Source organism: Chiloscyllium plagiosum, chromosome 35, assembly GCF_004010195.1.
Source record: "Chiloscyllium plagiosum isolate BGI_BamShark_2017 chromosome 35, ASM401019v2, whole genome shotgun sequence".
In the NCBI taxonomy this organism is placed as follows: Eukaryota; Metazoa; Chordata; class Chondrichthyes; order Orectolobiformes; family Hemiscylliidae; genus Chiloscyllium; species Chiloscyllium plagiosum.
In genome coordinates, this window is record NC_057744.1 from 6272181 (window position 1) to 6294171 (window position 21991).

Below are 21991 nucleotides of genomic sequence, written 5' to 3' on the forward strand. Positions count from 1 at the left end.
GGAAACTGGTGAAGTCCACATTGATGCCATGGTGTTGAAGGGTCCCAAGGCCGAAGATGAGGGCCGACGTTCTTCCTCCAGGCGTCGGGTGGTGAGGGAGTGGCGATGGAGGAGGCCCAGGACATGCATGTCCTCAGCAGAGTGGGAAGGGGAGTTGAAATATGCAGACACAGGGTGGTAGGGTTGATTGGTGCGGGTGTCCCAGAGACTTTGGAGGGTCGGTGTGAATTGGTTGGGCCAAATTGCCTGTTTCCACACTGTAGCGAATGTTAAAAAAAAATCAGATTCTCAGACTGCATTCAACAATGTTAACGCATTACAGATTTCCTTGTTTAAAGTGACATACAGATGTTGTTAAATTTTTAATGTTTGGTTAATTCCCAGTTATACCAGAGATGAGAGGATCCCCAATGGACCACACCAGACATTGCCATCACCCACAGGTTTAAGAGCTCACTTGACCCAGAGTCTCACAGACACCTGGAAATGAAAGGGGACTATCTTAGACCAAACCTGGAGACGGTTTGCTTCAGATAAATGGTCTCAACATTGGCAAGGTCTTCACAGCTCTCACTGTCTTATAGTGTTGATTATGACCTAGGATATCTTGGATAGAATCACCACCACTAATCCTTCTTATTAATATTAATCAAGTTATTGACAGCCATATAACACTCACCTCAACTTATAATGGTGTTGATTGAATGGTAGAGCAGCTAGTGACGTTGCACCTAAGATAGACTATTGTTTCTTGTGAAATGTTAGGGCTGAAATTAAGAGTAACTACATATTAAAAACTGAAAGAACTGCAGAAGCTGTTAATCAGGAACAAAAACAGAAGTTGCTGGAAAAGATTAGCAGGTATGGCAGCATCTGTGTAGAGAAAACAAAGTTAACATTTTGGGTCTAGTGACCCTTCCTCAAAATGGGTGCAGAGCTTTTCCAGCAACTTCTGAGCAAATACATATTGTTACTTTAGCTGTAGGTTGCTAACACTAAGGAAATCACTGACATATACCAGAGGCTGATATACAACTAGCTAGAACCTTCTGGGAACTGTCCTTTATGTCCAATTAGGTGGATCTTATATTGTGATGTCAGTTACCCTATCAGATCTGAACAGCTATGTGCAAATTGGCATTTATAAGTTTATATGTTGTGTTAGCATTAATTGAGATATCCTAAGTAGTAATATAATAATTCTAATGGATCACTGACACCAAGCAATATAGTTCCCATTATCCTTCAATAATCGAACAACCAGTGACTGGCCAATCATTGATAAGAATGCATCTTTCAAGCTCAAGGAGATAAATTTCACTTCCTTTACAGTGGCAGTTAGTATGTTGGAGCAATTCACCTGCTCATGTTACAATCTTACTGACCTTTCAGCTATTGATCTCCCTGGGGTGTTTAAAATGAATCAGTTGATAGGGGAGATAGAGAGAAACCATTTTCTTGGGGTTGGAGGGGAGTTGGATCATGGGGCAAGGGGTTCTAAGACAAAGGGAACACCTTTTAACTTTGAAATAGCCATTTAAAGAAAGGTATCTAGAAGCAGTCTTTCATCTAAAATGTGTTGAAAATCTTAGACTTCTAATGCAGAGATCTGTTGGAGCTGAAGATCAATTGTAATTTTAAAAATTGAGATTGATAGTTTTTTTTTGTGTCAGGAAAGCATATTCAGGGTGAGGGACCCCAGGTGGATAATTGCAATTGAGCTATGGGTCAGCAATGACCCAATTGATTGGAACAAGCATAACAGATTGAATGCTCCTCCTTCTGTATCTTCAAAATCTGGCAGGGTGATGGGTGATCTCTCCTGACAGATTACTGTCGAGGGGTGAAGGTGGAAATTGGCCCTAGATGTCCATTGAGTTGTGCAAGTTTTAATCTATCTTGCTGTCTCACTGTATCTTGGTTTGCAGGTGTATGGCCATGTCTTTATCTGTGTTGGTTAGCTCAGTTGAGTCATGGCTAGAGTGTGATGCTGACTGATGTCAATGGTATGGATTGAGTTCCCATACTAACTATTGATAGCCTTTGTACCTGCCCTGCCCCATGCTTGTACAGTGATGTTCTTCAAGCTACACATAACTTTCTCTTAAGTATTTGGATGACTATGTTCCCTTTTCTTTTGTGTATTTATATGCCTCAATCACTCCCTGCATGTGTTTTGCCTTCTCTCTCTCTTTCTCTCTCTCTCTCACACACTCTGTATATCTCTTCACAAGAATGATAGCACTTCTGTTAAAACATTAATTTATAATTGGAACATAAGGTGAAACTTGATTTCCAAGCAGTCAAACATTTGCAAGTTAAATAGTTTTGACATAAAACAGAAGACCAACATGGAGCAGGAACTCAAGTACAAAGACTTGTTCGAGGTGATGTTTTTAAATTTTCATTCCTGACTCGCTTGTGCTGTTTCACTTTGCAGGTACACTGCTGTTGCCATGCCGATGCTTTATAATACGCGGTATAGCTCCAAGCGAAGAGTCACTGTTATGATCTCCATTGTCTGGGCTCTGTCCTTTGCCATATCCTGCCCGTTATTATTTGGACTAAATGACTCAGGTAGCACCATGCTTTAATTGACAAATGCATGTCTTTATTTTCATATTTTGGAGCATTATTCTATTCCTGCAGGGAGTACAGTTAGATGCTCATCTTCAAATTATGCAGCTAGGATTAATTTGAAATATCTGGATGAACATAACCTGTAAAAGAGCAAGGTGAGAAATGAGATTACATAATAGAGCATCAGCTGAAGTGCTAGTATTGGCACTGCTGATATGGACTGATTGGCACCTTGCTGGACAGTGACTTCCATGAGGCTATAAAATCCACAATAAACCACACTCACTCTGCATTATCTACAGCAATTCATCACTTTGAAAGCACATTCCAAACCCTGACCTTTACCAGTTAGAACACCACTACCTGCAAGTTCCATTCAAGTCACACCCACTCCCTATTTGGGAATACATCGCTGTTCTTCATTGGCACTGTGATCAAAATCGCAGACCTTCCGCCACCAAGAGCACTAAGTGAATATCTCCACCTCACAGCAGTTCTAGAACATAGCTTGCTGCCACTTTCACAACAGCCCATAGGGTTGAGCAATAAATGCAGCCATGATAACAATACCCATGTGAACAAAATGTTAAAATCTCTTACAGTCATATCATTGCAGAGAGTTTCAAAATGGGAGGCCCAATGCTTCATAGTAGGAAACAAAATCTATAGTTGATTTTAGTTTGATAACTTCCCTTGCTCAAGTTACAATGACTTTGGATTATTAAAGTCTCTCAGTTCATTACTTTACGATGCTTTAAATCTCCCTGATAGTAAACTGATAAATATATAGCCTTTACAAATGCCCTTATGAAACCCTCACTAATAAAATTGCCTTCAAGAGCAGGACAAAGGCTGGGAATCTGGCATCAAGTAATCTCTTGCTTCCTCAAGCATTATCCATCATCTAAAAGGCACATGTCAGGAGTGTGATGGAATACTCCCCACTTGCCTGGATAAGTACAACTCCAACAATACTCCAGAAGCTTGACACCATCCAGGATAGAACAGCCTTTTGATTGGTACCACATCCACAAGCATCCACTCCCCCTACCGCTGATGCTCAGTAGCAGCCATATGTACTGAAATACCTCCAAAGAAGGTGATAACTGTCATCAAGTCACCCTTTATTTACACATCAAGAACCCCTGACTCTAATACTGCCTCTTCAGAGTCAGTCCTCAGAGTACCAAAATCTTTGACGCTCCTCTTTTTATCCATCAGCCAGGGTTCTTGATTGGATCAGATTAATAGCCCAAATCAGGCAGCTCATATTCTATGGGGTCCAGCTCGCTGATCTTCATGTACCATCTACAAGATGCACATTTGAAATTCTCCAAGTCTCCTATGACTGCATTGTGTAAGCCCACAGGAACTTCCATCTAGAGGGACAATGGCAGCAGATATATGGGAACACCACCACTTGCAGATTCCCCTCCAAGCTACTCACCATCCTGACTTGGAAATGTATCCCTGTTCCTTCAGTGTCCCTGGGTCTAAATCCTGGAATTCCCTCCCTATGAGCGTTGTGGGTCTAACTACAGCACATGGACTGCAGCAGTTCAAGAAGGCAGCTCACCCCCACCTTCTCATGGGACAACTAAGATTGGGTAGTAAATGCTGGGCCTAGCCAGGGTCACCCACATTCTGTGAGACACTAAACAAAAATTAAGATATTTTATCTCTGCTTGAACCTATGTAAAATAAACAGCTGTTAAGGTTCTGCTAAATAGTTTCCTATGAATGGAAATGGTCCAGTGATCTTGGATATCTCAGTTCACTTTGCCATAAGATGCTACAGTGTTAGTTCCAATTCTCCGGGTTCTACTATAGTGTCAGCTATGGCCTAGCCAGTGGCCTTGACACTTCTCAGTCTGAAGTTTGTGGATTCAGTTTTTACACCAAAAACCTGAACATAGAATTCAAGCTGATGTACCACTGTAGTACTGAGGAAATGGTGCTGCCTTTCAGATGAATCCTTGTTTGCCCTTTTAGGGATCGCACAGTGGCTCAGTGGTTAGCACTGCTGTCTCATAGCGCACAGAATCCAGGTTCAATTCCCACTTCAGGTGACTGTCTGTGTGGGGTTTGCACATTCTCTCCCTGTCTGTGTGGGTTTCTTCTGGGTGCTCCAGTTTCCTCCCACAATCCAAAGATGTGTAGGTCAGGTGAATTGGTCATGCTAAATTGCCTATAGTGTTAGGTGCATTAGTCAGGGGTAAATATAGGATAGGGTAATGGGTCTGGGTGGGTTACTCTTCAGAGGGTCAGAATGGACTTGTTGGGCCAAATGGCCTGCTTCCATACTGTAGGTAACCTAATCTAAATAGATACAGTATGTGCCATGGCACCATTTTAAAGCAGATAAAGGAGAGTTCTTTCAAGTGTGTTCTCATCAATATATATCCCTCAAAAATGCTGAAATAAATCAATTACTTGATCATTATGGTGCTTGTGCAAATTTGTTGCCATGTTTCCTTACCTCCCAACAATGTGTATGGAAATATTTCATTGATTAAAGTACTCTGGGGACATTGAGGTTATGATAAAATGCGATATGAATGCGTTTCCTGCTTGGAGGAGTGAACCTCCGCTCATTGATGGTTTTAATGAAAAATACAAGAATTTTATTGTCCTGTCAATTTTGCTTCTGAAGTGATTGAAGGGAGGAAATGCTGAGTGGATACAACTGTAGTTCAGAGCTAAGAGGATTCCTGGTTTAGAATATACTGGCTAAGTCTAGCAATAGTAGCCTTATATGTTACATTTTTACAAATGAGCCAAACTTAGTGCAAATTTATCCAACAGTGCTTTTCTATGACAGTGAGAATAACCTTTCAATTATTTCTAAATTACAGATACTAGGGATGACACCATCTGTACCATGATCAATCCAGACTTTGTTGTCTATTCGTCCATTTTCTCGTTTTATATCCCTTTCATTGTCACGCTGCTAGTGTATGTCCAGATCTACGTCGTGCTGAGGAAAAGGAGGAAGCGGGTAAACACAAAAAGAAGCAGTCGGTTTGATTCCGAAATCCGGGCACCATTAAAGGTAAATTGTTGTGGCAATGTGACTATTGTGTACTGTTCGGTTTCCTTGTACATCAAATGGACAGGTTTGGGTTCAAGCTCTTGGCAAGAATGTAGGCACAACATCAAGGCTGCCACTCTATTTAATAAGGGCTATGATGATGGAGGTAACATAATTCTGACTGTATATTAAGTCAAAGTGCTACCTTCATGTTACCATGCAGCTGTTGTATGTTAAATAGACCTTGTAGTATTGTTTGAAGACCAGAGATTTATCCTGTTTTCTGTTGTACTTCACTGGGGGCTTGTGGTGTGGATAATTCATTGCTATAGTCGTCCTTTCTAATCTTTTAAACAAATAGTGACCAGGTCAGATAGCCTCTTGTGGAGATGTCAAGGGGATGTCATATTTGACAGGTTTGATTAAGCTTTTAAAGGAGGTGTCGAGTTGTGCAAATGAGGGCAGTGCAGTTGACCTAGTCTACATAGACTTCAATAAGGAGTAACATGACAGACTGGTCAAGAAGATAACAGCACATGAGACTCAGAGCACTTTAGCAAACTTGATCCAAAATTGACTTCATGGCAAGAGGCAGAGGATAATGTTTGGAAGCCTGCACCCAACGGTGTAGTGCAGAGTTTGGTGCTGGGTCCTTACTGATCATTGTACTCATGAATGATTTAGACAGAAATTTCGGAGGTTTAATCAGTATATTCAGAGATGACATGAAAATTGACAGTGTGCTAAGTAGCAAGAAGGAAAGCTTGAGACTGCAGGATAATATAAACAGCTAATCAGATCCACAAAACAGTGGCAAGTGGGATATAGTCTGAAAAAGTGAGAGATGATGCATTTAGGGAGGACTAACAAGGCAAGGGAACACATGATGAATGGTAGGACTCTGAGAAGTACAATGGATCAGAAATACCTTGGTGTGAGTGACCCCAGATCCTTGGAGGCACAGGATGTGTAGGTAAGGATGTTAAGATGCTAAATGCCTCTTGCCTCTATTAGTCAGTGCACTAAATACAAGAGCAGCAGGTTATAATGGAGCTGTATGTAATATTAGTTCAGCCACAAATTGGAGCACTGTGCATAGTTCTGATGACAGTATTCCAGGGGTTGCACTGGAGGAGGTGAAGAAAAGATTCACCAGGTTCTTGCCTGGCGTGGAGTTATTCAGCTATAAAGAGAGACTAAACAGGCTGAGTTATTTTCCTTAGAACAGTGAAGTCGGGGGGAGGAGGACAAATAATTAATCTGTACCAAATTATGAAGGTCGATAGGAAGAAATGCTTTCCCATAGTAGAGGGGTCAATAACCAGAGAACAGGAGGTTTAGAGAGAGCTTAAAGGAAAACTCTTTTCGCCCAAAAGGTGGTGGATATCAGGAATTCAATGCCAAAAGGGATGATAGAGTGGGAGAACCGTCACAACATTTATGAAGTATTTAGATGGCCATTTGAAAAGCCATTTCATATAAGGCTATGGATAAAGTACTGGAAAATGGAACTAGAGTAGATAGGTACTTGATGACTGGTGTGGACACAATGGGCCAAAGGGCCTGTCTCTCTATGTAAAACTCCATTATTATGTTACGTTGACCAGTTTGATATAAATGGAAAGATGATCAGAAGTCAGAGACGACACATTAGTCTCCATCAGAATCTCATGCGACACTGCCTCTCCTCCACCCAAACTCTGTATAAACCTAATGCACTGTTAATATTAACTCTTTTAGAACCATCACAAAGTGCAACCATTATCCTCATCCCTCCCCAAAGCAACTTTATCAAAAACAAGTAACTGGGCTATTACTTTCCACGAAATTGTTGCCTCATTTGCAGAGACCACTGCTTTCCATCTGTGACCCTGTTTTGAAAATTGTCACGAGTCCTCAGTGAGAACTGGGAGAGAGCAGGGAGTGGAGGCTGAACGAGCAAGGGGGTTGATAGAGTGGGAGTACAGCTCTTTGAACCAGGCCATGATCTGCCGCAGAACCATGATGTCAAAGTCTCAGCTCCCAATCCCTCTTGTCACTTTGAGAAGGCCTGACCTCAATAGCACCAACGCCACCTCAGTATTACATTTTACATGAGCCACTTTGAAGGGCGGGTGTGCAACTTAGCAAATGTTGTCCATCATTCCAATCACATTAAATACGTTTTTGCATTTTAAGGTTTCTATGATGTTGCAGGAACGTATCAATAAAGTAGTAGAATGTGCAGAATAAGGAAATAAAATGTGTAGAATTCTTTCAGCGTTGAAATAAATATTCCTTTTGCATACTTAGGATAAATGTACCCACCCAGAGGATGTGAAGCTGTGCACAGTAATTGTGAAATCAAATGGAAGTTTTCCAGTCAATAAAAAGAAAGTGGTGAGTGTCAATAATTATATTGTCTTGTTGACTTGTTGCAGTCATACCTCAACTACCAATTGCAGACCATTGTGACATACAAGATTAGAGTGGTGCTGGGAAAGCATAGCAGGTCAGGCAGCATCAGAGGAGCAGGAAAATCGATGTTTCGGGCTAAAGGCCTTCATCAGGAATTTTCTGATGAAGGGCTTTTGTTCAAAACATCGATTTTCCTGCTCCTTGGCTGCTGCCAGATCTGCTGTGCTTTTCCAGCACCACTCTAATCTATTCTGATCTCCAGCGTCTGCGGTCCTCACTTTCACCCATTGTGACATACATGTTGGAAAATACAAGAAACACCTGTAAATTTGTGCTTTTGGCCATCCAAATATCAATCATAAATAAGCTCAGGAAAGGTCAGTGAGAAACTGAAGAAATAAAGAATTTTTTAAAAATGTTTTTTAGAAGCTATCCTTCAATTACGTGGAGGCGTGATTGGACCAATCTTGGGGTCCTGCTTTCTCTATTTACACATTAGTTCTCAGGTAGGATTGCCAACTCGAGACTGTTCTTGGAGGTTTCAGCCACGTGATATTGGGTACTTATTTACAGATTGGGTACTTTTGTTCATTGCCTTACAAGCTGGTGGGCGGCACGGTGGCACAGTGGTTAGCACTGCTGCCTCGCAGCGCCAGAGACCCGGGTTCAATTCCCGACTCAGGCGACTGACTGTGTGGAGTTTGCACGTTCTCCCCGTGTCTGCGTGGGTTTCCTCCGGGTGCTCCGGTTTCCTCCCACAGCCCAAAGATACAAGATTAGAGTGGTGCTGGGAAAGCATAGCAGGTCAGGCAGCATCAGAGGAGCAGGAAAATCGATGTTTCGGGCTAAAGGCCTTCATCAGGAATTTTCTGATGAAGGGCTTTTGTTCAAAACATCGATTTTCCTGCTCCTCGGCTGCTGCCAGACCTGCTGTGCTTTTCCAGCACCACTCTAATCTATTCTGATCTCCAGCGTCTGCGGTCCTCACTTTCACCCATTGTGACATACATGTTGGAAAATACAAGAAACACCTGTAAATTTGTGCTTTTGGCCATCCAAATATCAATCATAAATAAGCTCAGGAAAGGTCAGTGAGAAACTGAAGAAATAAAGAATTTTTTAAAAATGTTTTTAAGAAGCTATCCTTCAATTACGTGGAGGCGTGATTGGACCACTCTTGGGGTCCTGTTTTCTCTATTTACACATTAGTTCTCAGGTAGGATTGCCAACTCGAGACTGTTCCTGGAGGTTTCAGCCACGTGATATTGGGCACGCCATATTTACAGATTGGGTACTTTTGTTCATTGCCTTACAAGCTGGAGTACTTTGTGTAGTTGTGGTTGTCACACTATAGGAGGGATGTAATTGGATGTGAGAAGGTGCAGAAAAGATTCACCAGGAATCTTTCATGTCAGCTTTGAAAAAAAACTGGAATGATGTAATGGGAATGTGAGTGGATCAGTAATTCAGAAACCCCAGCCTAATTTTCTTGGGAACATAGGTTTGGATTCCACAGCAGCAGATGGTGAAACGTGAATTCACATTTTTTTTAAAAATGTAATGGTCACCATGTAGCCATTGTTGATTGGTGTAAAAACCCATGTGCTTCACTAATGTTCTTTTCGGATGGAAATCTGCCATTCTCACCTGGTCTGTCTCATATGTGATGCCACAACAATGTGGTTGACTCTCAACTGCCCTCTGAGCACTTAGGGATGGACAACAAATATTGGCCTAGCCAGAGGTGCACACGTCCCATGAATGAATTTTGAAACAAATGTCATGTGAGAAGTTTCTAGAACTAGGATCCAGCACACGATTGAGCAAAGGAAAACTAGATACATTAATCTCTAATACATTTACCACCCTTTGCTGTTTGTGGCAGTTCCCAAGCAAGTCATCTTCGAGGTTCAGGACTTCCCAAGCAATGTGCATTTCAGGAGGGACCTATCAGTCTTGGAGAGGGTGCAGTGCAGATTCACCAGATGCACACCAAGTCTTACAGGGTTAAGTGATGAGCAAAGGTGGTATGAACTGAGTTTGTATTTCCTTCAAGGTAGAAGACTGAGGGGTGATCTGATTGACATGTTTAAAATGATAAAAACAATTCAATTTCTCTCAGAGGAACATTAGTCCGTGTAATGCTCTTTCCCTTTAGAGGCTGCGGCATTGAATTTATTCAAGGCTAAGTCAGATAGATTTTCGATAAATAAGAGTCAGGGGTCATGTGGTCTGAACAAAAAAGTGGAGTTGACACCACAACCAGACCAACAATGTTTTTATTGAATTTGCTGAATAGGTTCAAGGGTCTTTTTGGTAAAATCCTGCTCTTAAGTCCTCTGTTCCTATAATAGTATAAATACGGAGAATCCTTTCTGTTGCATGGATCAAGAAGAAAGGGACATTTGGTGAATATTAGGACAAATCCATTTTAGAGGGAAAGGTAGAGTTAGGGATACTACCAGTGCACCACAAGAGCCCTGCTAAATCTTTATACACTGAGGTCAGTAGAGTTTTCTTACAAAAGGGTATCAAATTTTATTGTTAATTTTCTAATCAACTTGTTTGAAGATGATACTACACACTTCTAGAGCGGGTGGACTTGAAACCGGGATTCCTGGCTCAGAGGTAGGAACACTACCATAAAACCTCCTATTAAAGGAATAATAACTGAGGTACAGATCAGCATTGACATAATTAAATGCTAGCACAGCACAAAGGATGGAATGATGCAATCCTGTTATGCATTTTAAAACAAGCAATGTGTTATTCTGATGTAGGTTTGCTATTCAACGTCCTTACAAGGTCCCTTCACACTGAGATTGAGTTTCAGCAGCCTAACATGCACATTGCATATTTATTTGATTTTGTTTCGGGATATTTGATCCTGGTTCAGGAAGCGGTCAACCACCAGGATGATATGGAGATGGACATGATGTCATCGGCTAGTCCACCACTGGAGAAGACCAAGCGCAAAATAGCGATGGTCAACCGTCAGCTGACAGCGCCCATTCCGTCCAACCCAGGTGCCAGCACAAGCATGCCATCGCCTGGAGGCAGCCCAGCAAAAGGTGAGAAGAACGGACACCCCAAAGATATAACCACAGCACCCAAAGCTTTCGAAATCCAGCAGTTGCCAAATGGCAGAACAAGAACTTCACTGAAGAGCTTGAGCAAAAGGAAGCTGTCCCAGCAAAAGGAGAAAAAGGCAACTCAGATGTTGGCCATTGTCCTTGGTTAGTACTGCCCTTGCTTCTCTTATTTATTTAACCAGAGGTTGTTGCAAGCATGTTTTCTCATTTTCCTGGTAACTTGTGCTCTTCAAATTTGGAATTGGGAAGCAATGTCTGGTGGTATTATCACTAGATTATTAATTCAGAGTCCCAGGTAATGTTCTGCGGTCCTGGATTCAAATCCGTCTTTGGCAGATAGTGGAATTTAAAATTAAATAATAAAAAAAAACAAAATCTCAAATTAAGAGTCTAACGATGACCATGAAACCATTGTTGTTTGTTGGAAAACCCATCTAGTTCGCTAATGCTTTTTAGGGAAGGAAACTGCCTTCCTTACCTGGTCCACACTACATGTGACTCCAGACCCACAGCAATGTGGTTGACTCTCTACTGCCCTCTGGGCAATTAGGAACGGGCATTAAATGCTGGCTTAGCCAATGGCACCCACATTATATGAAAGGGGAGATGTTTCAACTCGAATCAATTCTTGACTGGCTACAGAGAGAAGAAATCAGTTCAAGCACTTTACTAAGGCAGATCCCCATTGTCAAAATGGAGGTCATTGTGACAGCTCCCTCCCCCTCTGTAAATACCCAATGCAAAAAATTGGATTGAAAAGTCAAAATCAAGCACCAGCATAATAGGGTGAGTGTATTACTTGGAATTAAGTTGCAATCTCAAATCAGAAGTGTTACATTGGCTAATGTACTAAATGAATAAATTAAACAGTTGTGGCAGTAGATGGGGTGGGGAGTGCGGAATGGTGGTTGCTCAGATCAGTTGGGCTAAGATGTAATGTTGGAATAAAGTTTAACAACCTTTTCTTTGGAGTTGAGAAGAATATGGGAGAATCTCACAGAAATCTATAAAATTCTAACATCACTGGACAGGTTAAAAGCAAGAAGGATGTTCCCAATGACCAGGGGGTTTAGAACCAGGGGTCGCATTCTAAGGATATAGAGTTGGTCATTTAGGACTGAGAAGAGCAGAAATTCCTTCACCCAGAGAGTGGTGAGTCTCTGGTATTGACTACTACAGAAAACAGTAGAGGCCAAAACATTGAATGTTTTCAAGATGGAGTTAAATATAGTTCTTGGGGCTAAAAAGGATCACAAAGTATATGGGGAGAAAATGAGAACATACCACTGACTTGGATGATCAGGTCTGATTATGGAATGGTGCAGCAGGCTTGAAGGGCCAAATGGCCTACTCCTGCTCCTATTTTCTATATTTCCATGTGCCTACTTGATGCTGCAACATATGTGGAAGAAGTTAAAACTAACACTTTTGGGATTGAGATTAAAGATACTCCTATTCCATTGTGACCAATACATTTTCCAATAAAATGTAGCATAGATCTAGCAACAATGATTCAATAGTGGATCTTAACTCTAAACACTCTCCACAGATGAGGAGGTTAAAAAAATAATTTGATTGTGGTGCTAAAATGATGCCATAAATAAGGAAATTAGGAAGTGACTTACGGTGAGTGAGGAATCCAAAATGAAGAAACATTGTCTTAAAATTCAAACTAAGTCAATTATTTTTAAAAAACACTCACATTTGTAATGAAATGGCTAGACAGAAACAGACCTATGGTCCATACCAGCACCTTTTGCACTGTACTACATGAAAGCTCCATAGCCTGTTTCATCCTGCTCAATCACAACATCCATCTGTTCTTTGCTCCCTCATGTGCTTAACTACCTTTCCCTTTCAAGGTAATATTTACCTTCATCCTTCTTGTGGTAGTACCCCCTGCCCACCACCACCCCCACCCCAATTTGAATGACTGCCTGGATAAATATTTTTAATCAGCTTGATCAGAGATGGCACACATCTGCAACAGGTGGGACTTTCATTCATTCATTCATAGAATCGCTACAGCCCAACAAGTCCAAACTGATTCTCCAAAGAGTAACCCACCCTGATCCGTTCCCCTACCCTTACATTTTTCCTGATAATGCAGCTAACCTACACATGCAAATTTACCTCACCGGCACATCTTTGGACCGTGGGAGAAAACCCAAACACCTGAAAAAAACCCACTCAGACACAGTGCCTCAGGCAACTGTCTGTGTGGAGTTTGCACATTCTCCCCGTGTCTGCATGGGTTTCCTCCAGGTGCTCCGGTTTCCTCCCACAGTCCAAAAATGTGCAGGTTAGGTGAATTGGCCGTGCTAAATTGCCCGTAGTGTTAGGTGAAGGGGTAAATGTAGGGGAATGGGTCTGGGTGGGTTGCTTTTCGGAGAGTTGGTACGTACTTGTTGGGCCGAAGGGCCTGTTTCCACGCTGTAAGTAATCTAATCTAAAAGAAAAGTGAAAATGTGCAAGCTCCACAGAGACAGTCATCCAAGGCTGGGATCAAACCCAGGTCCCTGGTGCTGTGAGGCAGCAGTGCTAACCACTGAGCCACCATACCCAGGCCTCCTAGCCTGGAGGTAGAGACACTACCACTGTACCATAAGAACCTTTATAGAACAAATCGAGCTCAAAACATCACTGTCTGGATAAAAGAGATTTCTCTTGAATTTCTTCTTTGGATTATTAAAGTTGATTGTATATTTATGGCCCTTAGTTTTGCCCACACTGAATCACCTCCCTGGCTACTCTATCAAACCGCTTCATAACATTAACATTACACCACCCCTTAATTTCTCAAACAAAAACAGAAATAGCTGGAAAGACCCAACTGGCCCAGCAGCAGCAGTGGACAGAAATCAGAGTCAATGTTCTGAATCTAGTGACACTTTCACAGAACTGATGGTATTGAGGAAACTGTTGGTTTTCATGTAGAGGATAGAGTGGGGGGAGGGGGTAATGTATAAATGATAGGTGGAGATAGAGCTCAAAGAGATTTTTCTGTTCCTCAGATGCTGCCTGACCTGCTGTGCTTTTCTAGCACCACTCTAAACTAAACTCTGGTTTCCAGCATCTGCAGTTCTCACGTTTGCCTCAAAGAGAGAGAAGAGCAGTTGGACAGACTGGGTAATGGTCAGCCTAGGAGACTGAAAAGCTGCTAATGGGGACAGTTAGTGGCTAACAATGGGTCGTGTGTAATAACAGACCATGTGACAACAAGGCCTGGTGTGTGTGTGTGTGTGTGGGGGGGGGGTTGGGATAAGGATATGGGAAAAAGTGCCTCAAGCCCTAAAATTGTTGAACTCTATATTGAGCCTGGAAGGCTGTGAGTTCCCAAGTGGAAAATGAGGTGCTGTTCCTCCAGCTTACGCTCAGCTTCAGTGGAGCACTGAAGCAAGTCAGAGAAAGTGACATTGGCCAGGGAACAGGATGTTGTGTTAAAGAGGCAGGCAACTGGAAGCTCAGGATCCTTTATACAGACAGAAAATAGGTGCTCGACAAAGCGGCCATCCAGGCTACATTCCATCTTCTCGGTGTAGAGGAGGCCATGTTGTGAGCTGCGAACACAGTAGACTGGATTGTGTGAAGTGCAAGTAAAATGCTGCTTCACCTGAAAGGTGTGTCTAAGCTCTTGAATACGGAGGGAAGAAGTAAATGGGCAGGTGTTACACCTTCTGTGGTTGCAGGAGAAGGTGCCATGGGACTGTGAGGGAGGAATGTTGAGAGTGAAGGAGGAGTGGACCAGGGTGTTGCAGAGGGAACATTCCTTGCTAAAGGCTGACAAGAGAGGGGGAGGGAATAGAGGTCTGCTGGTGGCATTTGGTTGGAGGTAGAAATGGCAGCTCATGATGACCCCTGCAACAGCAGGAAGTGTAACACCTGTCTATTTACTTCCTCCCTCCTCAGTATCCAAGGGCCCCAAACACACCTTCCAGGTGAAGCAGTGCTTTACCTGTACTTCACTCAATCTAGTCATGATTTGGAGATGCCGGTGTTGGACTGGGGTGTACAAAGTTACAAATCACACAACACCAGGTTATAGTCCAACAGGTTTAATTGGAAGTACTAGCTATAAATTCTGTCTCTAACAATTGTGCACTCCACAACAGCCTGATGAAGGAGCGGCGCTCTCGAAAGCTAGTGCTTCCAATTAAACCTGTTGGACTATAAACTGGTGTTGTGTGATTTGTAACTTCACTCAATCTAGTCTACTGCACTCACTACTCACAATGTGGTATCCTCTACACTGGGGAAATGAAGTGTAGATTGGGTGACCAGTTCACAGAACACCTACCTTTTGTCCTCATAAATGACCCTGAGCTTCCAGTTGCCTGACACTTCAACACACCACACTGTTCCCTGGCCAACATCTCTGTCTCAGGCTTGCTGCAGTGCCCCAGTGAAACTCAGCACAAGCTGGAGGTACAGCACCTTATTTTCCACTTGGACTCTGCAGCCTTCTGCACTCAATATCGAGCTCAACAATTATAAATCTTCAGGCACCTTTTCCCATGTCCTTATCCCAAACCCAACACACCAGGCCTGTTACCACATGATCTGCTATTGCACACCACCCATTATTAGCCACTCATTGCCCCCATTAACATCTATTCATTCTCCCAGAGGAATGTTATCCTCTCCTTTGTCTATCCAAATGTCCCCCTCTCTCTTTGGACTCTAGTTCCACCTATCATTTAAGTCTTCTCCCCTGAGTTTTTCCAGCTGTTTCTGTTTTAGTTTAATTTCCAGCATCTACAGTTCTTTTGTTCTATGTCCTCAAGCCCTCGGCTTGGTTCAGCACACTCACGTTAGCTTTGGAAAGAATTGTCCATGGTCTCTGTGCTGGTATTTATCTCTCAGCCATGAATACCAAATACGTCAACTATTCAGATATCTGACTTGTCACTTTCTACAAAACAGTGACTGCATTTCAGAATTAAGTTAGTAATAACCAGGTTATAGTCCAACAGGTTTATTTGGAAGCACTAGCTTTCGGAGCACTGCTCTTTCATCAGGTGCTTGTGGAGTCCACAATGAAGGAGTAGTGCTTCGAAGTCTAGTGCTTCCAAATAGACCTGTTGGACTATAACGTAAAAACAATTACTGCAGATGCTGGAAACCAGATTTTGGATTAGTGGTGCTGGAAGAGCACAGCAGTTCAGGCAGCATCCGAGGTGCAGCAAAATCGACGTTTCGGGGAAAAGCCCTTCATCAGGAATAACTGTAACCTGGTGTTGTGTGATTGTTAACTTTGTACACCCCAGTCCAACACCGGCATCTCCAAACCATGCATTTCAGAAGTAATTCAAAGCTCACAAAGTAATTTGTGACATTGACGATGTGTAACATTTCAGCAAGGTCTTCTCCAAGTAGTGAAAGCTAACCATATACAGAGGAACCTCGACTATCTGAATGACATGGGTGGGGAATATTTTATTCGGATAATCGAATGTTTGGATAATCGAATGCCGGGTAACATAGTTTAGCCAAGCATCGGGAGCTTGCAATCTTGTTCAGATAATACAAAATTCGGAGAATCGAATGCTGGATAATCGAGGTTCCTCAGTAGTTTAACTGGTTAATTGTCATATGAAATTTGGCACTGGACTCTCCGTTATGTACCAATGATTCTAATGGAGACTCCTTAATGAATTCCTGTCCTTACTTTCTCTGCACAGACTCTCTCTCTATTTCAGTTAGACTCAGGTGTCAGATAGATGTGATCAAACATAAATGACTTTTATTCATGACTATAAAGAGATTCCATGCATTCAGTCACATAATAAAAATTAAATGAGCAGATTCATATTGTCCTTGTCAGTGAGAAGCGACAGGTATTAAATAAACCACATTACAATTTGTTCTTTGCTTATGACAGATTTAGAAGCACAAAACCGATGCAGTTATAACACTGCTCAGGCACAGAAAACTTTAAACTTTGTCTACAATAACCAGCTGATTCAATGGGCTAAGAGATTGGAGTTCTACACTTGAAATCAGAAAATCAAACTTAACAAAGCTCTTGCCGCTTTCAGTCCCAACTAGACACCTCTACCAGAGCAGTTCAGGGTGCCAAAGCTCTCCAACTTATGCATCATAGGTTAATTTATTAAATTCGGAGTTTGCTAAGATTTCCCAAGTTTTGTTGGTGAAGTGTCAATGTCACTGGACTCATAATCCACTGGCATCAGGGCGCGGGCTCAGGTTCCACCCTGGCAGCTGTTGGAATTTAAATTCAATGCATTATTAATGCTGGAATTGAAAGCTAGTTTCTATAATAGTGAAACTATAATTGATTGACATATAAAAAGAGAACTAAGCAGGTCACTAATGTCTTTCAGACCCATAGCAATACTGTTGATTCTTAACTATATTTTGAGACGGCCTGGGAAGCCACTCAGTTGTTGCAAACCACAGCAGGATGGACTGTAACAGTTCAATCAGGACTGGTAATAAATATTCACCCTACCAGCGACTCACATATTGTCTGACATAACAAAAAATTAAATGATGGTAAAGTTAGATGCATAATGAAGATAATTTGGGGCGCTTAGATGATAGACTATTCATTGTCAACACACCATGTTTTTGTGTGTATTCTGAATATCGGTAGTTGTTCAAAGCAACTTTACTGTTAAGTCTCAATTATCCAAACAGTTCTCCTAGTCTCACTTTTTAATCAGTGACAATTCCTCAGGTAGTCTGAAAGCATCCTTTTATAATTCCCTCCGAATCTTTTACCTTCTATTCATCCTTCAGATATCACGTCCAAGAGTTGTCCCTCCTTACAATCTAATTCATTTATTTAAATAAATTTATACAAGGTGTCTACTAAATCCTGGTGCAATTTTAAAACTGAATTGTTTTGGGTGTAGAGCCATCAGGACAAGAAGGAGTGTCTTTGTGAAAAGACAGAAACAAAGACCTAAGGAGAAAATGCCAGATTTTAAAATCTAGCTGCTCAAGGCCTTGCTCCCTGTGATTGGGTGGATGAAATTGTGGATATAAAAGAAGCCAGAACCAGTGTAACAAAAAGTTTCAGGAATGCTGTAAAGGTTGGAGGAGGTTACAGAAAAACGGAGGGATGAGACAATGGATGAACTTGAACAAAAGAATGAATTTGAGGCATCGTATTTTGGGATGAAATGTAAGCCAGCAAACACCATGGTCATGGTTAAACAAGGTCAGAAGGCACATGACACCAGGTTATAGTGCGACAGGTTTATTTGAAATCACAGGCTTTCGGAGCGCTGCTCCTTCGTCAGATGAAGTGCTCCCTTGAAAGCTTGTGATTTCAAATAAACCCCTTGGACTATAACCTGGTGTCGTGTGAGTTGACTTATCCACCCCAGTCCAACACCGGCACCTCCACATCATGGTTAAACAAAACTTGGTTAGAAAATGGGCAAGAGAGTTTTGACTAAGTTCAGTTTATGGGGACTGGACAGTGGGAGACTGACCAAGAAAACATTAGAATTGAATCTGAAAAATAAAATGCCCTCAAATGTGTCGCGGATTGCAAATGTAGTTTGCTGTCAATGTTGAACATTAATCTCTGCTTCTCTTGTTTCTAGGTGTCTTTGTTATATGTTGGTTGCCATTCTTCATCACCCATATTCTCAACATGCATTGCACTACCTGCTTAATCTCGCCAGCAATGTATAGTGCTGTCACCTGGTTAGGATATGTCAATAGTGCTGTGAACCCAATCATTTACACCACCTTCAATGTGGAGTTCAGAAAAGCGTTCATCAAAATCCTCCACTGCTGAAGAATTTGCCTAGAGAATGTAATTGTCCCACATTTCTTCAAAGCTGCACCATGGAAGTGTACAGAGATGGCTTTTCTTTCATCGACCTCACACTTTGTATTGCTCTTCTCTACAAAAGAGCCTTATCCAACATATGTGTCATTGTGGATTGGAAAACGAACAAGGAAAACAAAGTTGTATCATTGAAGACACTAAGGGACTTTATCCCTCTTCACAACTAAAGTCGCCTGTCCTTTCAACACTGAGAGTCAACAGCATGATAAAACCTAAGTACATCTCCATGTCTAGAAATTTCCATGTGACTATTCCATGACTGCCAAAAACTGCTTTCGAGTCAGTGAAAGAAGCTACCTGGTAGTTCAGTGGACAGGTGAGCTTTGGACAGCTAGGGAAAAAAAACAAAAATGATTCTCACCATCAGACTCTCAAGAACGTCTTTATCTCATCCACTTAAGAACATTAACTTCAGCGAGACCAATGACAGATAGTCACCCAATATAACTGGTTGCAAAGCGTTATATTTGAATGTAATTACTGAATTCAGTATTGGTCATAAAAGGTGAACTTTAGTATTTGAATTGTTATGGACTGGTTGTCTGGAGCAGTTCTTTCAAGTCACAGATTCAAACCCTGAATTAGTATTCACTGAGGCCAACTACAATGAAGTCTGGTCAGTTTTTGTTTATATCTCATTAGAGATAACGTATTGAAGGTAAGAATAGTATAAGGTTTTGCCAGATGCCAAACTAAACTGCAATTGAATCAAGTCAAATTAAAGGTGTAAGTTTCAACATGTCCATTTCACACGTGTACAAGAGTTAGAGAAGCTTGGAGTATCATAAATTGTGATAGTTTGGTATCAGCAGATGATTGACTACAATATATCAACATCCTGAGTGTTAGCATTGACCAGAAACAAAACTAGATCAGCCATATAAATAATATGGCACAAGAGCAAGTCATTTGCTAGGAATCCTGCAGCAAATAACTCACCTCTGGATTCTCCAAAGCCTGTCCACCATTTACAAGGCATAAGTCAGGAGGGTGATAGAATACTCCCCACTTGCCTGGATGAGTGCAGGTCTAACAACACTCAAGAAGCTTGGCACCAACCAGGACAGAGCAACACACTTGATTAACACCCTAGCTACTGTCTTCACCATTCACCCCTTCACCACCAACACACAATGCCAACTGTGTATTGTCTACAAGGTGCATTGCAGTAACTTACCAAAGTTCCTCTGATGTTGCATTCCAAACCCAAGGCCTCTACCACCTAGATGACAAGGGCATTAGATGCAATGGGACATCACCCCCTGCAAGGTCCCCTCCAAACCACTCAGCATCCTGACTCAGAATTATGTCACTGTTGGTTCATTGTGACAAGGTCAAAATCTTGGATCTCCATTCCTGAGGACACGGTGGATGGACCTATTCAGTATAGACTGCAGGGATCAAACAAGGCAGCTCACCACCAATTAGGGAAATTCGGGATGAGTGATAACTGCTGGCCCAGCCAGCGATGCCCACATCCCATGAATGAATAGCAAAAGAAGTCTCAGTATCCTTCCTCTGGCATGGGAAAATAGCTTCAAGGATTCCCATTGCTTACTCAAGGATTTGTTGGCTGGAGCCTGGAGTGCTTTTAGTGTTGGATGAAGCTATAGAGTCCTTCAGAATTGGGAGGTTTGTTGACACTCATGTCTAACTTTCCATATCAAGAATGTTCGAATAAATGTGTGGATAACACAGATTCAAAAAGATTGCTGAAAATACCCACTCCTTCAGGGAACAAGTCATAAACGCTGGTTTTATCAGTGATGACCATCTCCTGAGAATTAATCCTTTCACCAAAAAATTGAGAATGAGGTACTGGAGGATATCAGTGCCTGTAAATCCACCTCTGGCAAAATTCCACAGAAGAATTTTCAGAAAAAAGTGTGTACAAAGCAATTTAAATTGGAGGAAGCATTGACAAATTAAGATTGTGTGATGCAATGATTTGATTCCCTGAGATCATATTTCAATTAATTAATATAACTTCATTGGCTTGAGAGGTATTTTATTGTACTTCAGATACTTTTATGGCAGTGTGTGGCATTTCTGCAATGCTCAAGAGCAGATTAGGAAAGGGCACTGGTTCAGACATGAATGAAATTCACTAATCAGGCCATTTACATTCTCCTCCAAATCATAAAACAAAAAATTAGGGGTCCAGGCACTGATCCCTGCAGAACATCACTGGTCACAGATCTCCAACCAGAAAAACACCCTTCCATCGTTACTCTCTGTCTTCTATGACTAAGCCAGTTTTGTATCCATCTTACCAGCTCACTGTGAATCCCATGCGACTTCACCTTTGGTATCAGCCTGCCATGAGGGACTTGCTAAAGTCTGTATAAATTATATCTATTGTCCTGACCTCGATCATTTTTGTCACTTCCTCAAAATACTCCATCAAATTTGTGAGATACGACCTTTCCTGCACAAAGCCATACTGCCTGTCCCTAATAAATCTATATTTTTCCAAATATGAGTAAATCATTAGAGTCTTCTCCAATAATTTCCTTACCACTGTCGTAAGGATCATTTCCCAGATTATCCTTCTACATAGCTCACAAGTCATAATAAATTGTAGCCATTCTGTGAACAAAGACAAAAATACTTAGACTTAAATGACAGGCATCCCACAGTAATGTGTTGCTTGTTCCAAACTCTGAGATCTTAGTCAACAGTCACTTACCAGTGGAATTGATTCAAAATTGCTGCCTCAACAAAAGAAACCAAGCTATTGGAGCCACACGAAGGTTGGAAACTGAGAGAAAAGTCAGTTTGCAAAAATGACCGCGTCTTTAAAAAATATTATGGTCCTTGTTGTGGTCAATTCTCAGTCCAACTAGTGTTTCCACACCCAACTGCTGGAAGAAAGTGCTTGGCTCATGATCCCACCTCAAAACAAAGTTTTGATAATTCCACGGAGCTCCTGGGATTGATCTAAACATATCAAGTATATCCCAAGATTGGCAAGGAGAACATCTAATTATTACAATGCAGCCAAATTACCGTGGTGCAAAACAAAACAAAAAGAGACTTGATTGGCCAAATGATATTGTTACT

The 21991-nt window shown here is 41.7% G+C and overlaps 1 protein-coding gene across 4 annotated transcripts in view; it reads left to right on the forward strand.

The window, feature by feature from the left end:
* The window catches only part of drd2a (dopamine receptor D2a), a 129944-nt gene extending 108822 nt beyond the window's left edge, over nt 1-21122 (forward strand). For 3 of the 4 annotated variants that reach the window (XM_043676565.1, XM_043676564.1, XM_043676562.1), the window contains 5 exons: nt 2441-2577; nt 5436-5632; nt 7904-7990; nt 10893-11244; nt 18678-21122. In XM_043676565.1, coding sequence (XP_043532500.1) covers nt 2441-2577; nt 5436-5632; nt 7904-7990; nt 10893-11244; nt 18678-18874 — 970 coding nt within the window. In that variant the 3' untranslated portion in view covers nt 18875-21122. The remainder of the gene's footprint in view (nt 1-2440; nt 2578-5435; nt 5633-7903; nt 7991-10892; nt 11245-18677) is intronic. The other variant, XM_043676563.1, reaches the window with a different exon arrangement.
* The last annotated feature ends 869 nt before the right edge of the window (nt 21123-21991 follow it).